This window comes from Polyodon spathula, chromosome 4 (genome assembly GCF_017654505.1).
Source record: "Polyodon spathula isolate WHYD16114869_AA chromosome 4, ASM1765450v1, whole genome shotgun sequence".
Taxonomy (NCBI): domain Eukaryota; kingdom Metazoa; phylum Chordata; class Actinopteri; order Acipenseriformes; family Polyodontidae; genus Polyodon; species Polyodon spathula.
The window spans coordinates 18,513,277-18,532,913 of record NC_054537.1 but is presented as its reverse complement, the minus strand read 5'-3'; the positions used below and the strand labels follow the sequence as shown (position 1 = coordinate 18,532,913).

Sequence of the window (19,637 nt, the reverse complement as noted above, 5' to 3'; positions counted from 1 at the left end):
ACATTGAGTATATATTAAGTTTCAGGGCCATTCAGCTTCTGAAATGTTTAAATCAACCAGATTTCATCCTCGGAAAGGATCCCAAATCACCTTAGCATGCTGCTTAACAAATAGGAAGCAATACTGTTTTTATGTTGATACAAATTTGCCTGTAGAAAATGCACTCACCGACATGAACATGAAGCACCAGCTATATTGTGGTACGGAGAATATATAGTGATCGAGAGACTAGTCACACACATTTGTTGCCCCTTTAAAATGCAGACCCTGACACACAGACTTGAAGTTTTAAGTGCGCTGATGCACTGTTTTTAATAAACAAACACAAAAGGAAAATAACCTTTACACTACCTTTCTTATCTACACTTGCACACACCACCAAGCAGGATTCTATACACACCAGCAGCCCAGAAGTGACTGGCTGCTTTCTTTAAATACACTGCACCTGGCTCAAATTTACAATGATCACCAGGTGCAAGGGATAAATAATAATAAAACAAATTAACAAATTAAACAAATGTGTATTTGCACTTTTTTTTCTTTCAGAAAATATCATTCATATATTATATAGATATATATATATATATATATATATATATATATATATATATATATATATATATATATATATATATATATATATATATATATATATAACTAAAAAATCAAACTATATATTGTTTTATAATCAAGACCAACCTTTATTTAGACCATTGTGATTCTCACTGAGTAGAAGGAAAGGGTTGATGAATAGAATACAATAAAGTGGTCCATTGTGATGTCACCATTTTGAACTGACTTTGCAGTTGAATGGAATACCAAGAGGTGCCTCAGGTATGATATTTTTAAAATAGATGACCTGGCCAACTGTGCTGATATTGGGAATAAAGCATTATAGAAATTTCAAAATTGTACAGGTGATGTCATTAAGTTGCAGTGGACCCCACTGTACATTGCTGTTACCCTCTCAAAGTCCCTTAAAGAGTAAGTCCCCACGTGTTGCTACAACTGTTTAAATAATGTATGTGTAATGTTTCCTTTCATTATTAACATCCTGACAACTTTTTACACTTATAACTGTAAAATCTCTTTTCAAAATATCTGCTCCAGTGCATTGATTATCGCCCACATTGTCAAACAGGTAACACAGCAATAACGATACTTAATGTGATAAGGAACAGAAAAGCCAGAGCACACTGTTCTGTTTTTTTTTTTAAATCACTCTTCCTGCAATGATAAAGAGAACAAATCTCAAAATTCAGTGCACTAGGGCAGACGTTTTGAAAATAGCTTTAAAACAGACTTTAAAGTAAAATGGATTTTTTACATAAAAAAAGTTTGAAACTAATTCTAATTATGTCAACATTCTTAATAGTTTTTTTTTTTTTTATGATTTTATGTATTTCAAAAAAAACAAAACAGTGATTATTTGCAAACTGATACAGACTGGTTGATAATAAGTCCCCTGATCTGCAGTACAGACAATGTCTACCTATTTCCCACTCTACCAATTCCCTGTGACAATGAAACACAATTTTAAAATGGTATGTCCCAATAGACGGCTTTTAATAGCAATAGCAAGATCGGCACAGGGCATTTCCACAGGAATTAATGACCAGCTTTGTCTTCTGGCCAGCACCTCACACAGCCCAAAGGAAATGCCCAGCGTCTCCATTGTTATTGCTTAAATATTACAGCATTTTTCTAATGACACAATATGGTTAACCATCTTTATTTAATGCAATCTATATATAATAAATCCACACAAAAACACAGGGGCTCTCATAACTAATCACCCCTAAAACGAGCTACCTCCTGTATGTACAGTATATGTTGAACAGACCTATTCAGCCTAGCAGACAAACATTGTGCCTGGGTGTCGATGATTCTCTGTATATTTTAGATTTCTATAGAAGTCAAAAGGTTAAACAAGATATAATTATGGACTAACTGCCCACCCCCTTATATATGTCTATCTCTCTATCTCTCTATCTATCTATATATATCTATCTATATATATATATATATATATATATATATATATATATATATATATAATATATATATATAATATATATATAATATATATAACAGTAGCTTTTGGTCTTATTTTTTATTGTTTCTCATCTTTCAAAATGTTTACTGTGTACTGAAGTGGGAGATTTATATATAGTAGCAGTGAAGGACTTTTGGATTGCTTATTCTGTAATTCTGTTTTCTTAAATGTTTATTGGGTAATCTATGTTGTAGTACTATGTGCGAGATGAGTTATTAAAAATAGCAAAAAATGAAATACAAAATTAAAAGATGCCAATTTACATTATGAATAAAACCAAGAGATTTGAGAATGGAGTAAAACAATACATTTAATAAATGTATTACTTCTGTTACACAGTATAAACTAACTAGGCATTTTAGATTTACATTGTGCAGCACTCCATACAGTAACCAGTGACAGCAGAGCAAGGCAGCATGATCAGCACTGGACAGTGACCAGTGACAGCAGAGCGCGGCAGCATGATCAGCACTGGACAGTGACCAGTGACAGCAGAGCGCGGCAGCATGATCAGCACTGGACAGTGACCAGTGACAGCAGAGCGCGGCAGCATGATCAGCACTGGACAGTGACCAGTGACAGCAGAGCGCGGCAGCATGATCAGCACTGGACAGTGACCAGTGACAGCAGAGCGCGGCAGCATGATCAGCACTGGACAGTGACCAGTGACAGCAGAGCGCGGCAGCATGATCAGCACTGGACAGTGACCAGTGACAGCAGAGCGCGGCAGCATGATCAGCACTGGACAGTGACCAGTGACAGCAGAGCGCGGCAGCATGATCAGCACTGGACAGTGACCAGTAACAGCAGAGTGCGGCAGCATGATCAGCACTGGACAGTGACCAGTGTTAGCAGAGCAAGGCAGCATGAGCAGCACTGGACAGTGACCAGTGACAGCAGAGCGCGGCAGCATGATCAGCACTGGACAGTGACCAGTGACAGCAGAGCGCGGCAGCATGATCAGCACTGGACAGTGACCAGTGACAGCAGACGCGGCAGCATGATCAGCACTGGACAGTGACCAGTGGCAGCAGAGCAAGGCAGCATGATCAGCACTGGACAGTGACCAGTGACAGCAGAGCAAGGCAGCATGATCAGCACTGGACAGTGACCAGTGACAGCAGAGCAAGGCAGCATGATCAGCACTGGACAGTGACCAGTGACAGCAGAGCGCGGCAGCATGATCAGCACTGGACAGTGACCAGTGACAGCAGAGCAAGGCAGCATGATCAGCACTGGACAGTGACCAGTGACAGCAGAGCGCGGCAGCATGATCAGCACTGGACAGTGACCAGTGATAGCAGAGCAAGGCAGCATGAGCAGCACTGGACAGTGACCAGTGACAGCAGAGCACGGCAGCATGATCAGCACTGGACAGTGACCAGTAACAGCAGAGCGCGGCAGCATGATCAGCACTGGACAGTGACCAGTGTTAGCAGAGCAAGGCAACATGAGCAGCACTGGACAGTGACCAGTGACAGCAGAGCAAGGCAGCATGATCAGCACTGGACAGTGACCAGTGACAGCAGAGCAAGGCAGCATGATCAGCACTGGACAGTGACCAGTGTTAGCAGAGCGCGGCAGCATGATCAGCATTGGACAGTGACCAGTGACAGCAGAGTGTGGCAGCATGATCAGCACTGGACAGTGACCAGTGTTAGCAGAGCAAGGCAGCATGAGCAGCACTGGTCAGTGACCAGTGATAGAAGAGCCAGACAGCTCCAGAGTGCTGATCATACTCTCCCCAAGAGGCTGACCAGTTAACGCAAGCCTTCTGTTAAACCTTATTTGAAATCGAGTTAACAGAGGAGCTATTTAATTTGGTAGCATGATACTGTAAATTCACACCTCTTTGTGGTATTTAAACAGCTGTGGTCACCCAGCAACAGTTCACATGAGTTCTAGGGGCTTTGTTTCTGGTGTTTTTGGTTAGTAATGTGTTTCCTGTTCACTACTTTAGGTAATGTTTACTGAGTTTAACACATAAGAAGAACATATGAGAGTGTGTAATTAATCATTACATGGTGTACAATAAGCAAAAGTAAAATTGCAATTACTAACAAAAAAAAATAAAAAATATATAAGCTTTTTATTGTCACCACTATGTTTTTTTCAGCCAAACGTAGTATAGGCACCGAGTCATTTACTGACCAGCAACAATTACATTTTACAGTACATACCCTAAACCACTGTACTATAGCCATGCAGTCCTACATTCTGGCTGCTACTGTAAACAAAAACCTCCTCACAATGTAATTCTAATGCTAGTAGTCCACACCAATGTATCTGAAATGTAAAGAAAGGGTCATTCAGTAATCTATAGGTATTTATACAATTCATTGCATCCACTATACTTGATAAATCGGCCAGGTTTGTGGAAAATGGTGCATCTGCACTACTCTGTTATCCCACTGTGCAAAGTATATTGTTGCAGGAACACTGGGTAACCACATACCAGTATCAAAATCATCCCTTCACAGTAAACCAGAAATGCTGCACATCCAGTAATAGTTAGACACTGTATTCATTGATCACAAATGGACAACACTGTTAAAAAAGGAGACAAAGAAACCAATCTGTTACATTTTGTATTTAACATTATTCATATAAATTGCTATAAAACACATGATCCAGAGCAGTAGTCCTGAAAGTGGTCTTGGGTAATTTTTCTCAAAAAGAAAAGTAAAATGTTAAAATACAGAATTCTGAAAAGGTTGAGATGGATAGCTAGTTTCACTGACCCCAATTAGCACTAGCCTAGGACTGCTTTACCTAAAATACCAATATTTAGGGTTAGAGATATTCTGCATCAGTAAAACCAGCCATAAGAGCCCAGGAAAGCAGAATGTACTGGCTTTACTTCCTCTGCTATTAAATCAGTAATGCAACATTCCAGATCATGTCATCTACCATCATGGGTACAGCACTTTGATCTCATGGGCACAAATGATATGTATGATTCTAGATTTGAAGGCTTTGCATGAAGAAGGAGAAGAGTTACCTGGTCTTTCCTTTGGATGGTTCCTTCTTTTGAAATGACATTGCTGTGTATACACCATCGTCGTCTTGTAAATCGCAGAGAGACTGTGATATAAAAAAGTATTTCAATCTGTCACTGTTTACATCAATTAACCCAATAAACACAGAGGGCCCCATTTTGCAAAGGTCAGTTTGTGCTCCACATAACCACGCATAGCAAATAAACCAGCCCTGTGAGGGACAACCCATTTGCACAAGAGTATACTACATATTTTTTAATCCAGCCCATGCACTGTATGTAGACAGGGAAGCAGACCATGACCAAAACATTAAAATGCATTACATTGCCTTGTTGCAGCGGGATGCTCTTCTTATTTTCTTTGTTCTGAAATGACATGTCCATGTATACACCTTCCTGGAGATCTCCTCCAGATGGCTGTAGAGCAGAAATGTGAGTCATGACTCTTGCATTCTTTTTGTGCTGCGAACGACCACAGTCACCGAGCTTGTTATCGTGAACGACAGCCTCTACCACAGACAGATGTGCACACAGATTAGACAGCATGTGCGAGGAATTTACACATTCTTTTTTTTTTTTGTTCAGTCTTTGTCTCAACTTGATTGAACTTGATGTTCTACTAAAGACCACACACAGATGCACATTACAACCACAAAAGAAACATAACATCCGGCACTGTGTGGTCTCTTCAGTATGTGTGTGTGGGGTGGAGGGCGGGGGTTTAGGGTAGATGTAGATCTCAAATTAGATTGTATGTTGTTTGCCTTGCTTTGTATCTTTAACTATACTGTCAGATCATCTCTCACTACACTGTAATTGTATATGTAATCACATAGTATATAGTAATTGCATATATAATAACATTTTAATTGGATAAATATTTACATAGTGATTGCATTTTAAATACACAGCCTTGTGTAATTACACTATACTTACAAGACATGCTAGGTACTTCTAATATGTTTCATTTTGTAAATAAACATATTGCTGCATTGTTACTATACAACCATTTGTGTAACTACTGTGTTACTACAGTGTAACAGTGTAATGTAAAATGTTATCTATTCTAAATGCAATCACAAGCACTTATTTAGATGTCTTTTTCTCTTAAGGTAATACTAACCTGTATGTTGGTGTGTTAATATCACTTATAATTTGTCTCTACTAGTCAGTATTCTAGAATTATAAGAATAAATACTTATTTAGGGACACTAGGATTAATGTGATTGGATAACTAATTAAAGGTGGAACTACTGGTTAGAGATAGGGAAGAGAATTTGCCATTGTTTTTGCTTAACTAGCTGTAGTAGACTGTATCCAGGCAATCGCTTGTCATCTAGTGTCTCCTCCTTCATAACACATCATGCAGGACTCCTTTCTACTCCACTGGAGCTATATTTAAGAACCCAGTAGAAGCCAAACTCCAATCTTACACTTGTAATGAGTAAAACGCTTTGAGAATCTAGCCCTCTGTGACATAGTTCTGCTTTTTTGAATGTCCAGACTTGTGCCAACTAACTTTTAAATCAAATGGAGATTAAGATACTGTTGCTTCGCTTAAATACTGAGACATGGTTACATCTTTACCAGAAATACACCTCTAGAAACAATGATAATGCAAATAAATATGATTTTCTTACAGCAAGACAGTTCATCATGGGGTAACTACTTCCATTCTGAAGAATCCCGCTGTTTGCATCTGAAATACAGCAACAAAACTTCATGGACTCACAATATGTGTGCTTGGTGTTCAGTTATAATGCCAAGCTATTGGAACACTTAACTTACCAACTCTGGCCTTTATCTTCCTTATGGAAACCAATACAGATCCCAAAAAGACAAGAAGCCCACCTGTCACCAGGGGTATAACATGTGAGCGGTGATTGCTGGAAAAAGTATGAAATGAGACGACAAAGAAATGAGACACCTGCTGGTACCAGTAGTTACAAACCAGCAGCCTATTTTCAGTTGAAACGTGCCTTATTGTAGGGATGCACTGAATCTGGTATTCGGTTTAGGATTCGGCCCGAATACCTACTTTTTGACCAGGGTTCGGATTCGGACAAATTCTTAGAATTCTGTGAACCGAATCCGAATCCTATATGCGCCCAGATGCACATCCATTTTAATATATCCTTCCAGTGTGTGCAGTTCTTATTCAACTAAAAGACATGAATCTGGTATTGAACCGTAACTTGTATTTAACAACAAGAACATGTTTGATGAACTCTGTCGCAGCGCTCAACTCCCTATAACTGGTGGCGCACGCACTAAACAGCCAAGCAGCTGCCGAATGCAAACATACCCCATATGCAAAAGCACCAGATCACACTTTTAATGAAGTAAAGTTATGTATTAAACCTGTAATATATAGTAATGGCAAACTGATGTAGACTTTTGTGCTTTGCTGCTTTGTCTGTGAAACATGTTCTAGAGATCATACTGAGATAAAAAAAATAATAATAATAATAATAATAATAATAATAATAATAATAATAATAATCGGTGCACAGAAATATATATTTTTTGTAACTTTACAATTGTCAGATGTGCAAGACGTTATTGAACAATATGTTTTAGTAAATCAAATTAAGTTATTGTAATGTGTCAATACAAGTTGATTTATTTGGGAACTGCTGTGTTTTATTAAAATATTTTAAACTATTGCGTAGCCTATTTGACATGTGTTACACACGGCGCATTTAAATCAACGTGGGTTTTATTTCGCAGGGAGATTCAGATCACTCATCACGGTATTTTTTGTCCTCATAGCTCTCAGATAGGGTTGTCAGCAGGCTCCAGAATCTCGGGACACTTTAAGGCAGGTCAGGTTTTTTAACTCCCCTCTCTAAACTGCAATGTATTCGACACGTAAAGTGAGTGTAAATTGCTTCAGTTTAGTAAATGTATGTAATTGTTTAATTGTGGTGGCGATTCTATCCAGACAGCCTCGTAACAACGATTAATCGTATTGCTTGATTTTTTTTTATTATTTTTTATTTTTTGCACAGTAAACAATATCTTTCAGAATAGTGCAACACCATATATTATAGATAACTTTGCACTCACCTGCACTCTTTCATTTAACCTTGTGACAGCAGGTAAAGTTTCTATTTGTTTAATATTTCTTGCTTCACACAGTCCCGCCCAGTCAGAGACTCAGAAAGCCAATCAGCTGCTATATATGTCTGATTGCTGGAAATGATCCTCGCATGCGTGTGTGTGCTTTTGGTAACAACTAAGTAAAACAATTCAATGAATTTAGCGACAGTTCGCACAGTTCAGGTGACACAGGTTGAAACGTCATTAAAGAAATAGTGGGTTATGGCAAAGATGCAGCTCTTCTTTTTTGTAAAGTAAACGTATTTTGACATTTCTGTTGGGGCGGGGGGGGGGGGGGGGGGGGGGGGGGGGGGTCGGTAAATGGTAAATTGTGTAAGTTTCAAACTGAAATCTTATTTTCGGCAATAAAAATACTATTAACTAAAAGGCTCAAAACTGTAGATTGTGCTCGTCCCTTGTTAGTAGCTGCCAGTCTGTTTTTCATTCAGCAGTTTCCTTCAGTTTTCTTGACAATTTTTGTAGATTCGGTATTCGGTTCGGTATTCGGACGAATCTTTTGAGATAGATTCGGTATTCGGCCGAATCCCAAAAACTTGGATTAGGTGCATCCCTACTTTATTGTAAATTCATAATGTGTTAATTGAAGAAATAGCTTCAAATGCCACTTATATTGCACTGCATTTGTTATTGCATGTTGTTTGCTCAATCATTCTGAGTTTCTGGGCAATGTTTTTCCAGTACTGAGTTCTTATAATTTTTTCTCAAAATCTGCCTTTATCTGGTTTGAGTTGCTCTGAGCTTGATCTAGACATTTAGGTGCCGCGAATAACCAGACTTTCACCTTGGCCAGCCCCCCTACTCTCTGTCTCAATAAATGTAGAGTAGACAGGACTGACAGGGTTGAGATACTGTATATACAGTCACATGATTTGAATGGAATGAGAAAGACTGTAATGTCCATATGATTCTTCAGTCAAGATCAAAGCAGTGAAGGCAGATTTAGAGAAAAAAAAGATTTTAAAAAAAGCAACATTGGAACAACAGAACCCAGAATATCTGAGAACGATTGAAAGCACTCTGGATTAATAAAGGAAATGTACAAATATAATAGACAGGGATATGATTACGTATCATAAAGCAAAGTCACTATAAAGCAGTCTTGAAATGGAAAGGGCTGGACTGGAAGTGCCAAGGTTGCCTCCCCCTGGTATAATGTAATAACGGAGGCACTGGAAATTGAGGGGTGGATTACAGATGTTTAGGGATTATTATATGCTTTTTTGGTACTAAAAGTATGCACATTAATTTACCCACAGCACTGATCATCCATACTAATCATTGACAAAGACTGTTTCACATGCTATTAGGCTAGTGTTTCCGGGGTTATCCTACTCTCAAGTAGAAGAAAATGAAACAGCATTCTGCCTTCAGAAGTTGGCTTCAGCTGTGGATGGAAATGTTGTGTTACCCAAAAGCATCCTGCCTTATGTATTCACTACCTTTGCATGGGACAACATTGACTTCTTGGAGGAAATCCTTACTGGGGAATGTACAAGCAACAGACTGAATGGCATTGTTGTTCAACCAAGAGTATATGGACCTCAGCCAGAGACACTCCAGTTACCAGTTGTTGAAAAACGTAAGGAAAGAACTAACTGTGTGAATTTGGGCTGCCAGTTTACAACACTGGCCAGAAAAGTGGGCCTGGGCATGTGAGGACTGTGGATGTGAAGAAAGAAGATGTAAAGCAACAGACATTCAAGAAGGGTGTATTGTGGATCCTATGCGACAAGTAGATCCACAGCAGCAGATAGTCTGTGGCTGGACAAGCATCAACATAACAATTCGCAAATGTCTGTAAATCCACCAGGATAACATTGCCTATCTTCCTACCATAAATGCACCAGCAACACATATGGCAACTGCCTCTGAAATCCAGAAACAAGCAAACAATGCCATGGAAAAGTTGCATCTGACACACATGGTGATAGTCTTTGACCAGGCTTCGTATGCCATGGTAGCTGAAGTTGTTTGGAAACACAGAGAACAGTACTTAAGCATTATTCTGAGACTGGATACTTTCCACACAATATGAAATGCCATCAACATATTGGAAAAATGCTTGCAGGATGCAGGTCTCAGAGACATCTGCATTGAATCTGGAATCATTGCAGAGGGTTCTGTTGCAGCAATAATGGAAGGGCAACAATACAACAGAGCAGTTTGTGTACACAAGTATGTGTGTGAAGCCTTAATGAGGCTTGCATGGAAAGGGTTTGCAACTTGGCTTGAAAACACCATTCAAATTAAAGACATCTCATTGACCAAACACTGGCACTAGTCTCTGACCTTCGTAAACAAACAAGCAAAGAAAGACTTGAAGAAACCTTGGAGCACCCAAGTCTACTATGAGCCTTGCTATGCATCTGCAACAAAACAATGGCTCCCTATCCTCTTTCTGGATGTTACACATTGACATGGTACAGGAAATTCTCTTTGGACACATACGGGCATCTCGAGAGGCTGACTGGGATCCATACATGACTGCTATCCATGCCATCATCTGCTGATCTTTTAAGTGCAAAGGTGATTGGAAAGAGTAAATATCAGAAGTTCTGAGAAGAAAGACCGAAGAGTGTGACTCCAAAGTGCATGAGAAGCTGACAAAACAGAAGTTAGACATTCTCAGATATGACAAAGAAGAAAATGAAAATGAAAGCAAAGGGCAAGGACCTTATTCTGAAAGGAGACAGGAAACTCTTTGGCCAAATGATCCTGATAGCCCAGACCAGGAAATAGCTACACAAGAAGAATGTTCTTTGCCATCCTCTTGGGCCTCTGCCATGGACTCTGTCAACTCCTGAAGGTCAACCAAGGAAAACCAACAAAGCCGTTCTAGAAAGAGCGTTGCAGAAAGAAGCACCTGTTGCTGAGGACATTCCTTATTCCTCAACAACAATTACTGATGGCATGACATTGGTCCATAAAGTACAGACAGACCAGAAAACCTTTGGACAGGTTGCAGTTCTAGTGGAGAAAGTCTTTGCAAAGTACTGGCACAAAATAACATTAATTTCTTGGTCAATGAATGGAGGAAGCCAGGGACTGGAGAACTGATTACAGATGACAAAATGCTTTTTTTAACACATGAAGAGAGCTGCTACAAAATTACAAAAAACACCAGTGAAGAGGTGCCTGATTTAGAGTCACACCAAGCAGCAAGACTTCTCTGCTTCACATGCTGCAAAATCTGGAAGTAAGACACAGCTGTTTTTCTGCTCTGCCTTGTTTTCAATGATATAATTAATGCACCTCTGTTTGTGAAACGTGGAACTAGTACTTGCATAAGATTCACGGTCACCAGCAAAGTTTGCAGTGCCTGTGATTCAGGTGTGTGCAAGGGAATACTACGACGCCATGCTTTCACAGGCTGCGATTCTGTCAGTGCCTTTGCTGAACGTGGAAAGATTAGTGCTTTGAAAATGATGAAAACAGACAAATCAGTACAAGATATCATTCAGGTGCTAGTTCAGGGATGGAACTCCAAACTGGACAAGTTTACCTGTCAGTTGTACGGATCTAATTCTGAAGGTAAATTACTTTTGGTACCAGCTAATCTGCAGCAGGAAGGGTGAGACTGAGTCACATCAATTACCTCCATGTGCTGACTGTCTGTTTAAACATGCACAGAGAGACAACTATCAACAGCCATATGGAAGAGGTGCTTGGAAAACAGGCCTGACAGTCTGAATCCCATTGGATTTGGGTGGAAGCTTGAGTCTAGAGATGGCCAAAATGACCTTACTATCAACTGGATGAATGGTCCTCCAGCAAATGAAGCAGTGCTGGAACTTCTGTCCTGCAAATGTGCAAGATCCTGTCAGCTACCAGACTGCCCATGCATGAGCAATGGAATGCAAAGCTCAGACATATGCAAAGACAAGAAAGTGAGAAAAGTGACAGTGAGTCTCTCAAGTGACAATGAACTTGATGAATTAGAGTTATAATACAAATGCAAAGCAAAAAACAGGATGTATCTAGTAAAAAGGTATTGTTAGAATTTGCCCCTCTGGGTGGTAGCTATGAGTCACAATGTGGGTATTGGGCTCATGGACTAATACTGCCCCAAATAAATGCAGATTGCTTACAAGCAAACTTATAATAAATCATATTTATCATAGTTATCATGATATTTATCATAGTTATCATGATATTTATCATAGTTATCATGATTTCTGTGAAACATACTCATACTCATTGTTGTGTTATATGTACTGTATTTCCCATTTCCTGAAAAATAGTGTAAATATACACATTTTTAACACTTTAAACAAATACAGCAAACATTTGCTTTTATTTATTTATTTTTTTTTAAATGTTTTACATGTATTTATGTTTTTATTTTGTTTGATAATTCACTGGTGTTGAAAATAGAATGTCTTTAAACAAAAATATTCTACAATTTAGCATTTACTTTTTTCAGGTAAGCTTTTAAATATTTAGGAACATTTGTTTTATTATAACTTTTTAGAAAATTATACATTTTGAATGTGACAACGTTATTTTTGTCTACTTTAATAAATACTATGTTTAATATTGAAATCTCTTGAAAATACCTATTTTTAGAATGTGAAATTCCATTAAATAAGTCATTTCTTACTGTGAAAAAAATACAGCCCTAATCATATTGTCCTGGTCATAAGATGCTTTCTACAATACTGTAGAGGGAAATTCACAGTCCCATTTCTTCAGTGTCATTTGTGTCATCTTTTATCTGACAGAAGAAAAAAGTAACTGTTGAATTTACAGAACTTGAAAAAACAACTTAGTTTGAATTCAGAGACTTGTGGACTTTCTTAAGTTGTCTTCTTTGCCTTCTTGAAATAATTATAGTATTTAGATGCGCCACCATATAGAGCAATTGAACTGACTGCTATATCAAGAATTACCTTGTCACATGCTGTGTTGTTGTACCATTGAGAGGTGATGTGGTAACTGTGAAAAAAAATGATTGAAAATATGACTTTATTATCTAAAATACTAATATGTAAATCCTTTGCCATTTTCAATTCGTTTTTCAGTATAATACATTCAACTTTTTCATCAGTTATCTAGTTATCCAGTCCTATTAAGTGAATCTATTAAGTGAAGGTTTCACAGACCCTGATTGACATACTCCTTGATTGTAATATTACATTTTGGACTAAATATTATAGTGAAGATCTTATCCCAACATTTTAGATTTTCATTCATTTAAACAAAATCTTAGAAAATGATGCAGAATTTAACATGATCATATATATATATATATATTATATATATAGCTATATATATATATATATATATATATATAAAACTGTAGTGTACAAAATTGAAGGCATATGAAAGAAAAGGATTTTAAAAATGTACACAGAAAGTTTTAAAAGATATATATATATATATATATATATATATATATATATATATATATATATATATATATATATATATATATATATATATATATATATATATATATATATATATATATATATATATATGGAACTTATGGCCACAGCCACAGAGCAAGTAGAAAATTAGTATATCCGATCAACTCAGTCCCAGAGGCTGATGAAACACGACAATAATGTACTTTTGATATTTTTCTTACCTTCATGATTCAAAGTGGTATCTTCAGAAACTGTGAGGTAGAAATCTATTTTTAAATCACAAAATGCTTTTTCTATAGCACACCAGTACCAGCCTTTATCCTTCTTCTCCAGTCTCCTCACAATCACAGTGAATACTCCCTTGGTTCGATCATCACTGAGAGACACTTTATCTCCTTCTCTTTTGGGATCAGCAGTGCTTTTTATTGATTTACAGGTTAACCAATTACTTCCTTTACACAAATATTTCACATAGTCCCTATAGTATAGATGATAGCGGCACTGGATGCTGACCGATCTTCCTACACTGCCGGATACAGGCTTATTTATTGCTGACTGTACCACCAGACTGCAGCAACCTGCAAACAAAAAAGCAATTCCTATTAGGCACACAGTTCCCTTATGTCACTGGCATTCAGAGTGGAGGAAATGTGATGGAGACCATGGTGAATTTTATACAGTTATGACTTTCAGTTTTATCAAAGATATCTGTAAGCAATCAAGCTTTAAAAATGTATATATTCAAAACAGATTAGGCTTAAACTCATGCATTTGGGTGTGCATAGGGTTAAATCAACAGCATTCATTAAGAAACCATGTACCATTGAACGACAACATCCATACAGTATTTGCTAGCATCACCGTGGTCACTCTGCAGCATGTATGAAACAAAATAATGGATTGTAGGTTGTTTAAATACTACTGGTCAAAATATGGAGCAATTGTACGAAACCCAGTCCAACAGCACTGTTTTCAAAGTGTTCCAAGTGAATTTCTGTGTCTCTCTGATAACTTTAGGCACTTTGACTGTACATATCGACATGTACTCTATGAAAGAACTTGTGCAATTAGATTCTGAATAACCATGTACAAGTTTTAACTTGTATTTGTTGATGGATAATCATGGAATGGACTAAGAGAGGTACATCACAGCACCAAGTACTGTTGTTGCTTTATTTTTGTGAAAGTAACTTGTACTTTTGCATTTAAAGTTATTTAAAACCTGGGAAAATGCTTTGAAAATATTACCTTAAGTCTGGCTCATGACTTGTTATGTTATTCCTAAAGGTAATGTTACAATAATACACTTCCTTTAGGTAAATGTACACATATCCAAAACTGCAAACATTCAATTATAAAATAAAGTCACCGAGATGAACATTTCTGGCTAATAGAAGATTTAGTCACAGTGTCTGTCTACTTCTTATCGTTCTAGAACCCCATGCCCATTCCTGCTATGTGTATCAAATAAACTGTATTCTTGCTGTTGTAGGAGTTTTAGAACTACAGTTAACTATTACATTTAATTGTGCTTACCCGAGAGAGTAGCAAGGAAAAGAAAATATTCCATGTCAGTTAAATGATGACAGCTCTGCAGCAATGCTTTCGTGCTCAGTTTATACAGTTTCTCATGTGCTGCTGTCCTCTGTACTTCAAAGAGTGCAGACACACAAACCAACTTCTGTGTTTTATATATTGTTATTGCCAGTTAGCTAGAACGTCTGATAAAAATAATGATTCATCTTGTTGTCAAACTATAAAAGGCATGCTGCTTCTGAGTTCAAGACTCAAAAACCTGTTCGCTTTGTTTCCTGTTTTGAGGTATGACCCCAGACTAGCTTGTATTTGAGACAGAAATACACATGAGACCGGTCTTCCTGGAACCCTGATATATGGGTCTCTAACAGTTATATTAATGTTATGAAGTGGTTTTCAGCTTCAAGGGAAACTATATTAAAACTGTACACATGTTTCATGCATGCCTGTGGCCCTGGCTTTGTGTTTCAGTGTTCATGTGGTGTTTACAATGATGGCAGTTGGAGCTGCGATTCACACACAGAGCCTGCAAATTAACACTGCATTTGCTCAAGAAGCAGTAAACATTTACATATGATTACAGTCTTAAGCTGTGCTCCAACTACAACCGAACTTAGTCCATTTTACCAGAGAATGGTTCTCTTCTGTTCATACCCTTTTTATTTTTTTAGATGTTTGTAGATCTTCCCCAACAGAAAATAGAAGTTTACAAAAAAGATATGTATTTAAAAAGAGTCAGAAAAAGACAAGAACAATGTATATCAATTGCACAAGCAGCTGCCTTCAACAAAAATATTACAATATAGTGAAAGAGGAACACCGGTATGAAGAAATATATAAACTGTTTTTTTTTTTTAATGTAAATCAGGTAGGTCTTTACTCCAGTCATATTTGTAAAGGTAGACAGATATGAGCTGAACCAGCCTGACTGATCTGACACCTATTGGTAGGTAAAATATGTGACTTGAAGTTTGCTCTCCATCAACACTCCCCAAGGAACTTGACAGAGCTTGAACAGTTTTGTAAAGAAGAATGGTCAAATATTGTCAATTCTAGGTGTGCAAAGTTGCTAGAGACCTCTCCCAACAGACTCACAGCTGTAATTGCTGCCAAAGGTGCTTCCACCAAGTAGAAACTCAAGGGGGGAGGAGACTTATCCAATTATGATCTTTCAGTTTTGTATTTTTAAAATATAATTTTTTTCCCCTTAACAGTGTGGAGTATGATGTGTAGATAAGTGGGAAAAAATCCTCATTTAAATGCATGAAACTCTGAGGCACTGAAACAACAAAATGTGAAAAAAGTTCAAGGGGGTGTAGACTTTCTATAGGCACTGTATGTGTATATATATATATATATATATATATATATATATACACACACACACACACACACACACACACACACACACACACACACACACACACACACACACATATATATATATATATATACAAAGTTATTTTGCATGTACACAGCAGGCTTAAATGATTTAAAAATTATTTATTTCAGGATGTTTTGGACAAAAGCCCTTCGTCCTTGTATAGCTTGTTGGTGCATATACTTGGATGACCTGAAGTTCATACTTCCCTGGGATTCAATGACTATGAAAAAGCCTTTGACTCTGTTTATACAAGATCTGTATTAAGCTCTCTGAAAAAACAAGGAATTGAGAAAATGTATAGAGACTTGATCAGCACCATATACAAGAATGCAACATCCACAGTAAGACTCCATAAAAACAGCGACAAAATCAAGATTATAAAAGGAGATCCTCAAGGAGATACAATTTCCCCAAAGCTCTTCACGGCCACCCTAGAAGACACATTTTTAAAACACTGGATTGGGAAAATAAGGGTCTGAAGATCAATGGAGACTATTTGAATCACCTTTGATCTCCTGATGACATCCTCGTATTTACAATGTGCCCAGAAGAATAACAAACAAGAATACAAGAACTACACGAGGCCAGCATCAAAGAGGGTTTGAAAATGAACTTGAAAAGACTCGTCATGTTCAATAAATATACCACTCCACAGGCAATTGAAGTCAATGGGATCAAGCTTGAAGAAGTCAATAACTACGTATACTTGGGTTAGTTTCAGCAACAGAGAACCAAATGTGCGAAATCAACAGAAGGAAAAAATGGGCTGGAGTGCCTTTGGAAGATCAAGCATGGTTCTGAAAGGGAAACTACCCATATGCCTCAAGATGAAGTCTTCGACCAATGCGTGCTGCCAGTGCTAACTTACGGATACGAAACCTGAACCCTCAATGCAAAAATGACTCAACAGAATATGAAAATATGCATGCTGGGAATAACAAGAAGAGACAGGAAAAAGAAGGAAAGGATAAGAGCGCAAACTAAAGTATGGGATGTTATTATAAGAGCAAAAAAACTGAAAAGGCAGTGGGCATGATATGTAGCAAGAAGAGCAGACCATTGCTGGACCAAGGAGATACTAGACTGGATCTCAAGAACTATAAAGCGACCAAGAAGAAGACTTCCAGGAAGATGGCAAGATGAAATTAAGAAACACGCTGGAGCAACGTGGAGGAGGGATGCAGCAGACAGGCTTTTGTGGAAGAATCTTGGTGAGGCCTTCATCCAGCAGTGGATTGAAAAAGGCTGAAGATGATATATATATATATATATATATATATATATATATATATATATATATATATATATATATATATATATATATATATATATATATATATATATAAATGATTAGATCGGCTCTACTAATTTTTTAGATGCTTGCGGAACGATAGATGGCCGGTATCTACCAGGTATATATATAAAATTTGAAACACATGTAAAAATTTTTTGGAAAAGGAAGTATTCCGAAAAAAACCTTGTACACGCAAAATTTTATATGCTTTATCAATTTTGTACACTGCAGTTTATATATATATATATATATTATAATATATATATAAACACGGCAGGAAGGGGGTTAATATCCTCCCTGCCATAAACATGTGCAAATGCACATTTTGTTTATGTATTTTGTTTAATTACCACCCGCACCTAGGGATTTATGTAAATTAGGACCAGGTGCAGGGTATAAATAGTCAGCAGCCAGTCTACTCACGGCTGCTGAGTAGAAGGGAGCAGAAAGTGTGCTCTGTTCCCGAGCAGTCATAGAAAACGTAAGTTTGGTGTTTAACCTGTGTGATTATTTTTGTGTTTACGTTGCAGGTAAATGGCATAGCCGTCCTGCGAGCTCGTCAGGGACCTGCAACAAAGGTGTAGTCAGTGCTCTGAAGGAGCTAGGTGTTTGTTTATTTTGTTTTATGCACAATAATCCCCAGGCGCGGGTTATAATTAAACAAATTAAATAAACAAAATGTGCATTCGCAAATGTTAACCCCCTCCCTGCCGTGTTACCATATATATATCCATATATCTATCTATCTATCTATCTATCTATCTATCTATCTATCTATCTATCTATTTATCTATCTATATATATATATATATACATACACACACACACACACACACACACACACACACACACACACACACACACACATACACACACTGAGTGTACAAAACATTAGGAACACCTTCCTAATATTGAGTTGCACCCCCTTTTGCCCGCAGAACAGCCTCAATTCATTGGGTATGAACTCTACAACGTGTCGAAAGCATTCCATGGGGATGCTGTCCCATGGTAGTGGATCTCTACTCTGAAGAGCTCATTCCATCTCATCCCACAGATGCTCAATTGAATTGAGATCTGGTGACTGGGCAGGTCACTATAGTAAGCTGAATTCACTGTCATGTTCGTGGAACCATTCCTGGACAATCTTAGTCTTGTGGTATGGGGCATTATCCTGCTGAAAAAATCCATTAGCAGATGGATACACTGCTGCCATGAAGGTATGTACCTGATTGGCAATGATGCTCAGATATCCTGTGGCATTCAAACGTTGCTCCACTGTTATCAAGGGGTCCAATGTGTGCCATGACAACACACTCCACACCATCACACCACCACCCCCCCCACCAGCCTGCAATGTTTACACGCGGCATGATGGACGCATGTAGTCATGTGGTTTTCTCCATACCCCAGTCCTCCCATCAGTGTGAAACAGCAGGAACCGGGATTCATCAGACCAGGCAATGTTTTTCCAATCCTCCAGTGTCCAGTGTTTTCGTTCCTTAGCACACTGTAACAGCAGTGTTTTCTTGTAGTTTGCTGAAAGATGAGTTGTGCATTATTTTATGGGTCTTTCGGCACCAATGGACTGTCAGTTGACTAACTGTAGCCCGTCTGTTGCTCTGCACAAGTCATGTCAGCCTCCTTTGGCCTCTTTCATAAATGAGCTGTTTCGACCACGGGCCTGCCGTTGGCTGGATGTCCTTTGGGTGGTGGATCATCCTTGATTTACAGGGGAAACTGTTGAGCGTGAAAAACCCAGCAGCATTCCAGTTCTTGACACACTCAAACTGGCATGCCTGGCATCTACTACCATACCCTGTGCAAAGGCACTTAAATCTTTTGTCTTGTGCATTTACCCTCTGAATGGCACACATACA

General features: G+C 38.0%; 1 protein-coding gene across 1 annotated transcript; it reads right to left on the bottom strand.

The window, feature by feature from the left end:
• Positions 1–4,517: 4,517 nt before the first annotated feature.
• Positions 4,518–15,273, bottom strand: LOC121314258 (CMRF35-like molecule 7). Its single transcript, XM_041247314.1, has 8 exons — positions 15,083–15,273; positions 13,768–14,124; positions 13,067–13,112; positions 6,843–6,940; positions 6,695–6,753; positions 5,379–5,471; positions 5,058–5,140; positions 4,518–4,603 (listed from the first exon to the last, which is right to left on the bottom strand). Exons 1-8 carry the CDS (start codon positions 15,114–15,116, stop codon positions 4,588–4,590), a joined length of 786 nt encoding a protein of 261 aa, XP_041103248.1. The 5' UTR covers positions 15,117–15,273; the 3' UTR covers positions 4,518–4,587.
• Between the last annotated feature and the right edge of the window lie 4,364 nt (positions 15,274–19,637).

What these genes read in the sequence shown, in the direction of transcription:
- LOC121314258 (XM_041247314.1), bottom strand. Translation starts at nt 15,116, where the DNA reads ATGGAATATTTTCTTTTCCTTGCTACTCTCTCGG. An exon ending in ACAACACAGCATGTGACAAG is followed by an intron (nt 6,941 to 13,066) that starts GTAATTCTTGAT and finishes TACTTTTTCCAG; the next exon opens with CAATCACCGCTCACATGTTA. An exon ending in CCATGATGAACTGTCTTGCT is followed by an intron (nt 5,472 to 6,694) that starts GTAAGAAAATCA and finishes TCTGCTCTACAG; the next exon opens with CCATCTGGAGGAGATCTCCA.